At 47.5% G+C, this 8,838-nt stretch overlaps 1 protein-coding gene across 1 annotated transcript; it reads right to left on the bottom strand.

Annotated features, from left to right (window-relative positions):
* Positions 1-201: 201 nt before the first annotated feature.
* Positions 202-2,245, bottom strand: LOC309649009 (interferon lambda-4-like). Its single transcript, XM_082438408.1, has 5 exons — positions 2,065-2,245; positions 1,567-1,638; positions 1,323-1,466; positions 1,003-1,077; positions 202-875 (listed from the first exon to the last, which is right to left on the bottom strand). The coding sequence occupies exons 1-5, from the start codon at positions 2,230-2,232 to the stop codon at positions 777-779; spliced, it is 558 nt and encodes a 185-aa protein (XP_082294534.1). The 5' UTR covers positions 2,233-2,245; the 3' UTR covers positions 202-776.
* Between the last annotated feature and the right edge of the window lie 6,593 nt (positions 2,246-8,838).

Here is an 8,838-nt window from a genome sequence, read left to right as displayed (position 1 = left end):
GTATAGTACTCACTGCAAGGGAAGTGTAACAATGCCATGGCATAAATGAGTAAACTGAGGCTCAGAGAGAAGTAATTTGCCCAGACACGCAACTCTTAAGTGGCAGGGGCAGAACTGAAACTCAGGTCACCTGATTTCCCTGTCTCAGCATTTTGTGCTGAACAGCCCCCCTCAAAATGATCACGGAATAAACAACCCGCAGAAATGCAAAAATATTTAATAATTGGCAATAAATTAACAACAGAAGACAGAACAGCAAATACACACAGGAATTTCATAAATACAAAACACACTTAAGTTACGGAACTCAAAAAACTACTTATCCAGAAGACTTTTGGCCCTTTCACTACCCAGTCCCTCAGGGAATGAGGCCTCCCCAGCGGGGAGGTCCAAGAGTCACATACTCATGGAATCGCAAAGCGGGCATTGAAGGTTCAAAGCAGGGGGTGGGACCTGTCATGAGACAGGGCTGTTCCTGTAACCACAGAAGTAGAAACTGGTCCATGGTACGTGGTGGTCAGCGACCAAGGCGGACACGGACTCCAGTCTTTTCCTGCCAGCCCGGGCCCAGGAAGATCCTAGGGCAACGCATCCCGAAGAAATACCGCTGCTTCCGGGGGAACTCTTTCTGGTCTTTGGGAAAAGGGCGCCTCTGGCACCAGCGCCGGCGGGTCCAGGCTGAGAGACCCGCCTGGTCCGATGGGGCCACGGAGGAGGGCGGCGTCCGCAACCAGGCGCCCCCGGGGCTTCGGGTCCCAGGCGGAGCCGCGGCGGGATCACAGACAAGGACCCGAGTGCGCCACCAGCCGCAGGTCCCACGCGAGCAGGCGCAGGAGGTTGAAGATGACGGTGGCTTCGTGGCACCGAGGCGAGCCCTGCAGCCCGGGAAGCAGGCGGAGCGGGGCTGAGTCAGGAATCTCCTTCCCCAAGAGACCCCCCTCCAGACCCGCACGGCTCCAAGCCGGCCTCCCGTCTAGCCGCTTTCCCGCCCGCTCCACTCACAGCTGTGCGAGTCTGGGGACGCCTCCCGGGCCGCCGCAGGGACTTCCTCCGGGAGCCTGGCCGGACCAGCTCGAGCTGGAGGGAGAACGGGAGGTCAATGCAGGCGGCGGGGAACCGAGCCTCCCCTCCCAGGTGACTCCGCCCCTCACCCTCCCAGCCGCAGACCAAAGCCCGGATCTGGGGACACCGAGAGGACGTGAATCGTGTCTGCGCCCGTTTCTGGCCTCACGGGACAGATTCGCAGTCGGGGGGCCTGGCCTTGAGACCAGGGGCGCAGAGCGAGCCGGGAGGGGTGCGGGGCCAGGGCGCGGCGCACTCACGCAGGCCGCCACGTCCCGCCCCGCGGCCGCCAGCAGCTCCAGGGTCGGGCCGACGCCGGGGAACAGCTCGGGGCTCGGCAGGCTGCTCAGCACGTCTTGGGCGTCGGCGAGGCCGCGGGCCACCTGGCGGAGCAGCGCACGGGACTGCGGGGACCCGGCGGGAGTTAGACGGGGCGGCGCGCCAGCCCGCGCTCCCCCACCCCTACCCCACCCCCCCTCCCCGCCCGCCGGCCTCGGGCCTCACGGAAGGCCGCGGAGGGTCCCTCCTCCGGCGGAACGAGCAGTTGCGCGGCCTCCAGCTCAGCGTCTCTTCCTCCTGCGGGACAAGGGCTGGGGTGACGCGGAGTCTCCTGGCAAGGGCCCCTGAAGCGCTGGGACGTCGGAGATTCCTGGACGTGGCTCGGGACTGGCCGGGACGGTTGTGCTTATCGTGTCCCGAACCAGGCAGCGCTCCGATGGCTGAGCGGGGCTGAAAGGCACCCGCGCTCCCCTTGCGGAGCCTGCGCCCCGATGTGGAGCCGAGTCCGCCTGGAGGGGGCGCCCCTCTGTGACCCGCACCAAGGCCGTGCCTGAGCTGACCACCGGGGCCTCCCGGAAGATGTCGTGGTCACAATTCTGGGCCCTGAAATCTGAGATGTGCCTGCTGGACGCTAGGACGCGAGGGCCCCTCGGGACAAAGACTGATGTCTCCGAGCCCGCGGGCCCGGGGTCCAGGGGGCGGGGGCGTCTGAGCATCACTCACATAGCGGTCCCTCAGTGCCTTGATGGCCAGCAGCGCCCGGGGGTCCAGGGAGCGGTAGTGTGAGAGGAGGCGGCGCGGAGGCTCCACCACTTCGGGGTCCGCCGCCACGCCCACCGTCACCAAGACCCACAGCCCCACGGCCACCGCGGCTGCGCCACTCGGCCCCATCTCTGCTCCTGCAGGACGCGACAGACGTCAGGGAGCTCAAGGAGAAGGCCCCGAGTCCAAGCCCCTGCCTGTGGTTAGACTTGCAGAGGGACTGACGCTCAGAGCGTGGGCTGTGGACACACGCAGGGGAAGAGACAGGATGGGCCTCCTCCTACCCTCAGCCTCTCTCCTCTCACTCCTCACCTACAATGTGTCTCTGGTGCCTGGTGCTGCAGCGGGACCTGCCTCCCACTGTCCTCTGGGTGGTGTCCAGAGTGGGGTCCACCTGGGACAGCGGTGCCTGCACCCTCCATGGTGGCTTTTAAGTGCCCAGCTGAGAATGGTGAGCAACCGGGCTTCCCCGTGCAGGGTAAGCTTTCCCAACGTCATTGCTGGCCATTGATTAGCCCAGAGAGTTGCAGGCAGGGGTTTGAGGACTTTACCCACCTGTGGGCCAGTGCCAGCGATGACTCTACCCCAGCTCTCTGTCACCAGTTCTGGTCTCTGTCCCTTTCTGTAGCCTCTCACTTTCTTTTCATCACCCTGGGTGTCCTTACCTGTGTTCTATAATAACAACCAGCCCTTATACAGTGCTTAGTGTTACTGGGCCCTGTTCTAAGTAACTGATATGTACATGTCTCATTTAATGCTCAAAAAATGACACTGCAAGAACTTTTCCACCTCCAATTTATAGATGGGATAACTGAGGCACAGTAAAGTGAAGGAACTTTTCCAAGACACACAGTCAGTAATTGGCAGAGGCAGAATTTGAACCTATACTCAATCCAGCTCCAAAGCTTGATCTCCAAGCCACAACTACCCCTAAATATCTGATTCAGTGCCTCCTCCTCTCTCTCCATTTCTGTCCTCATTTCATTCTGTTTCTTTCTTCCCTCTCTGTTTGCCTCCTCTTTTGTCTGTCTCTCTGTTCCTGTTTTTATCTCTGTCAATAACTCCATCTGTCTATCATTCCTTTTTCTAGCAAACATTCAGGCCAGTGTCTCTCTGTCTCCGTGTGTCTCAATCAGTCTCTTTGTTTCGCTTTAAAAATAAAATCTACTACTTTTCCTGATAAAATTAGCAAGGCAAGGTTATTGGATAAAGCTGGAAAAATAGAGACATGCACAGGAGAGGAAAAAAACCCCACCTATAATTTCACCACCCACCTGTCTTCCGTCACCCCAGCTCTGGAACAATTTTTCCAATGAGTAGAAATGTTACATATATTTACTTGTACATATGTTCTCTGATTATTGAAGTAAAACATTCGTTATAAAGATTCAGTCAATAAAAAAATACCATTGGGGCTTCCCTGGTGGCGCAGTGGCTAAGACTCTATGCTCCCAATGCAGGGGCCTGGGTTCGATCCCTGGTCAGGGAACTAGATCCCACATGCATGCTGCAACTAAGGAGCCTGCCTGCTGCAACTAAGACCCGGTGCAACCAAATAAATAAATAAATATTTTTTAAAAAAATACAACTTGGAGAGTTAAAGAAAGTCTTTAATCCCACTTCCTGGAGGTAATCTTTTTAGCAGTTAGTGGCTATTTCTCTTTTTTTTTTTTTTTTTCTCTTCCTTTGAGCAACTTCTCCTAAATTGGAACGAGTCTGTATACAGTTTGGTAGCCTGCTTTTTGTGTCTTACCATTACCTCATTACCCTTTGCAGTCCCCCACATCTTTAATTATACTGTATCAGTGAGGTAACCTGCAGGAAACAGATGGCCTAATCAATGTAGGATAATTTGTGGTGGTTTAATACCAAGGGTGTTTACAAAGGGATTGGATGGTGAAGAGAACAGAGGAGGAGTAATGCAAGGCCTTGGGGCCCACACGGGTGAGGGTCTGTCATCCCTAGGCCTGAAGGAATGGGAGAAGGTAGGGAGTGGTTACCTGACCTGGGAAGGAGGGAGTCATGTACACAGGGGGAGGGACAGAGAAGTCATGATGCCCCTGCAGGGAGGAAGCCTGGGGAATAAATACTCTGACTTTACTCTCCTTCCTGACTCTCTGGCCCTACTGCTAGGCTCCCCATTGGCTGCACCCAACAGAAGCCAAAGTCCAGCTTCCTGGGGCCCAGAGGAGGGTGGAGAAGTGGGAAGAGTGAATTTGGAGGGGCAAATGGAAGACATCCTGCATATACCACTGGTAAGACTTCCATTCTGACAGGATTATTGAATAACCAATCCCCTATTGGTGGACATTGATATTCTTTCCAGTCTTTTGTTAAAATCATGGTTCTCAAGACTGCGGGAGAGAAAGGGAGTAATTTTTTCATTCTTTTAATAGTGTCTTTCATAGGGCTGAAGTTTAAAATGTTTCCAATTCATCCATTTTTTTTCTTCCATGGATCGTGCTTTCAGTGTATATACAAAGTCGTCACCATGGCTCCCTAGATTTTCTCCTATACTACATTCTAGGAGTTTTATAATTCTGCACTTTACATTTAGGTCTATGATACATTTTAAGTTAATTTTTGTGAAATGTGCAATGTCTGCATCTAGCTTGGTTTGTTTATTTTTTAATTTATTTGCATGCGAATGTCCAGTTGTTTCAATACCATTTGTTGGAAGTCTATCCTTTCTTCATTGAATTGCCTTTGCTCTTTTCTCAAAGATCAGTTGACTATATTTGTGTGGGTCTATTCCTGGGCTCTCTATTCTGTTCCATTGATTTGTCTATCCTTCTACTAATATCACACTGTCTTGATTACTGTAGCTTTATAGTAAGTCTTGATGTGAGAGAGTGTCAGTCCTCCAACTTTGTTCTTCTCTTTTAATATTGTGAAAGTTATTCTGGGTGTTTTGAATCTCTATATAAACTTTCACTTTGTCAATATCCACATATTAACTTGCTGGGATTTTGATTGGATTGCATTGAATCTATAGATTAAGTTGGGAAGAACCAACATCTTGACAATATTGAGTCATCCTATCCATATTCATAGAATATTTCCATTTTTAGATGTACTTTTATTTCTTTCATCAAAGTTTTATAGTTTTCCTCACACAGATTTTATTTATATTTTGTGGTATTTGTACTTAAGTGTTTCATTTTTGGGGATGCTGATGTAAATGGTATTTTAAATTTCAACTACAAACTGTTCACTGCTGTTATACAAGAAAGCAGTATACTTTTGCATATTAATCTTGTATCCTGCAACCTTGCTATAATCACTTCTTGGTTCTGAAATGTGTTTTAAAATACATAAAATTAAATACACAGGACTATTAAGAAAACCGATTATTTTGAAACACAGTTACCAAAACATTAAAGTAACTTTGTGATAAGTAATACATATGTCTCTTTATTAATGAACTAAGTACAAGACATAGCAGTAGGTTTAATAACTACTATACTTTTGAGGGAGTAATGGGAGTAAATGATATTTCAAGATATGTGCCACATCTGTAATGTGTTAGGAAATATCTGTGGCTTCTTTTAGTGACAAAGTCACAGGTTCTGCTAATATATTGTGGTTTGTTGCTTACATTCATAGTGGAAAGAAATGCTAAATTTCAGTTTGAGGTCAGTGAAGATGGAGATGCAGCTTTTTCCCATGCAAGTTCACCCTCCCCTGAATCCTATTGTCCATGAACTCCAGGTTAAGCTAGACCTGCAGCAGTTGAATAGAATGAAGCAGATCTATAGGCACTGACATGGAAAAATCTTGAAGACATATCATACAGTGAAAAAAGTAAATTGCTGAATAATATACATGGTGTGACACTCCTTGCGTTTAGAAATACTCATACATACTAAAGCAATTCAGTGGAGAAAAATAGCCTTTTCAAAAAATAGTGCTGGAGTAATTGGACCTCCATAGGCCAAAAAATGAACCTTGACCTAAACTTCACATTAAAATAAAAATTAACTCAATATGGATCATGGACTGAAATGTAAAATATAAAGCTATAAAACTTTTTGAAAAAATTATGAAGAACATCTTCAGGATCTAGAGCAAGGCAAAGTGTTCTTAGACTTGACACCAAGGGCTTAATCCATAAAGGGAAAATTGATCAACTGAATTTGATCCAAAACTTTTGCTCTGTAAAAGACCATGTTAAGAAGATAGAAAAATGAGCTAAAGACTGGGAGAGAATACTTGCAAACCACCTATCTGATGAAGGACTAGTATCTAGAACAGATAAAGAACTCTCAAAAATCAACAGTACAAAAATTAAACAATCCGTTTGGGAATGGGCAAAAGACATGAAGAGACATTTCACTAAAGAGTGAAAGATGGGAAATAAGTACATGAAAAGATGTTCAACATTATTAGCCAATAAAGAGATGCACATTAAAACCACCATGAGATATCATTATACAGCTATCCGAATGCCTTAAAAAAAATCAAATGCTAACGAGGATATGGAGAAATTGATCGCTTATTGCTGGTGTAAATGCAAAATGGTACAGCCCCTCTGGAAAATAGGGTTGGTAGTTTTTTAAAAAAACTAAACATGCAACTACCATATGACCTAGCAATTGCATTCCTGGGCATTTGCCCAGAGAAATGAAGACTTACATTCATACAAAATCTTGCACATGATTGTTTATAGCAGCTTTATTTATAACAGCCAAAAAACAACCCAGACATTCTTTAACAGGTAACTGTTTAAAACAACCCAAAACTGTAGTACATTCAGACCACGGAATACCATTTATCAATAAAAAGGAACAAACTTGATACACAAAACTATCTGGGGATAAGATGTCCAGCATTGAGATTCATTCTGATTAGATTGGCTTAGGTCATATGCCCACCCCCAAATGCAATCACTGTGGCCAGGGAGACTAACTGAGGTAAATGGCTGCAGCCAGGTCACATATGCCAACCCAGAGATGGGGGGTCAAGTCACCTTCCCCAAGCCATTTGGATCTCCAGCTGAAATGGGGGGATGCTGGGATGAGTTGGGGAGAGGTAATGGAAGCCTGGAAAATTTGCTGCATGGACACATTGGCTGATCTCGTCTAGTGTTTCAGTAGAATTTCTCTCATGTTTTTTTCAGAGTGCTTCTGTTTCAACCACTTTGATGTTTTTTAAAACCTCTATGCCTTTCAATAAGGAAAATATACACTGAAAGACAAAATAATTTGTTCATATTAATGCTGAGGAAGACATACATGGGAAAAACAGTCATTACTTGTCTGTAATTATCAATATTTATTAATAAACTTTATAATTAATTAAAGGTGGTCTCATGTAGGAAACTTGGCTTTACTCGCCCAAAACATACCTTAACTATTCTGCACATGAATAGATCTGTCTATATAGGTGAGAAATGGCAGAGCATCACCAGTAATAACCCAGACAGCCTGGCATCACATCTACAAGCTGTGTGAGCTTGGGCAGACTCACAGCCTCTGTACCTCAGCTTCCTCATCTTATAAAATGTCAGCCAGTGAGAGGACCTACCTCACAGACTTGCTGGGGAGAATAAAGCAGTAAATACATGAGAAGAGCTTAAAGTGGAGCCAAGCATACAGGAAGTGCTCAGTATGTATCAACTATAATTATTATTAACAGTGGTTGAGAAAAACATGTTTGCAATTCCAATTTTCAACAGCAAACGAAGAATAGTTTTATAATTGGTAAAGGAATACATATCATTTAATAACAGACTAAGGAAGCCAGAGATAGTTTGTCTAAGTCCCAGATGAGGAAAGAAGCTGAGAAAACAGAAGGGAGGGATATTTGTGCAGAGAAAGAGGGGAAAAAAAGACAGGGAGAGAAAAGATATAATGACAAGAGAGTGATTGAAGAGCAAGCATTAGAAACCCTAGTATGGGGACTTCCCTAGCAGTCTAGTGGTTAGGACTTCACCTTCCAATGCAGAGGGCGTGGGTTCAGTCCCTGGTTGGGGAGCTAAGATCTGACATGCCTCGTGGCCCTAAAAACCAAAACTTAAAACATAAGCAATATTGTAACAAATTCAATAAAGACTTTTTAAAAAATGGTCCATATCAAAAAATATCTTTAAAAAGAAAGAGAGAAAGAAACCCGAGTATGAACTCCTGACAGCAGGCACTTGTACGGGTACCTCTGCCAAGCTTGCAGCTTCCAGCCGAAGGAAAAGGTGTGTTTTGAGTTCATTCCTCGAGTGCAAAAGAAAGACCAACACACAGAAAAAACAAAAGGTGCAGAAAACAAACATAACAATTGGCTCAGGAGAGAGGGTTGGGCAGAGTCATCACTGGCACTGGCCCACAGGTGGGTAAAGTCCTCAAACCCCTGCCTGCAACTCTCTGGGCTGATCAGTGGCCAGCAATGACGTTGGGAAAGCTTACCCTGCACGGGGAAGCCCGGTTGCTCACCATTCTCAGCTGGGCACTTAAAAGCCACCATGGAGGGTGCAGGCACCGCTGTCCCAGGTGGACCCCACTCTGGACACCACCCAGAGGACAGTGGAAGGCAGGCCCCGCTGCAGCACCAGGCACCAGAGACACATTGTAGGTGAGGAGTGAGAGGAGAGAGGCTGAGGGTAGGAGGGGGCCCATCCTGTCTCTTCCCCTGCGTGTGTCCACAGCCCACGCTCTGAGCGTCAGTCCCTCTGCCTCTGCAAGTCTAACCACAGGCAGGGGCTTGGACTCGGGGCCTTCTCCTTGAGCTCCCTGACGTCTGTCG

Source organism: Balaenoptera physalus, assembly GCF_965194825.1.
Source record: "Balaenoptera physalus genome assembly, chromosome: 19".
Lineage (NCBI taxonomy): Eukaryota > Metazoa > Chordata > Mammalia > Artiodactyla > Balaenopteridae > Balaenoptera > Balaenoptera physalus.
Note: the sequence above shows the minus strand (reverse complement) of the source record. Positions and strands in the feature narration are given on the sequence as shown.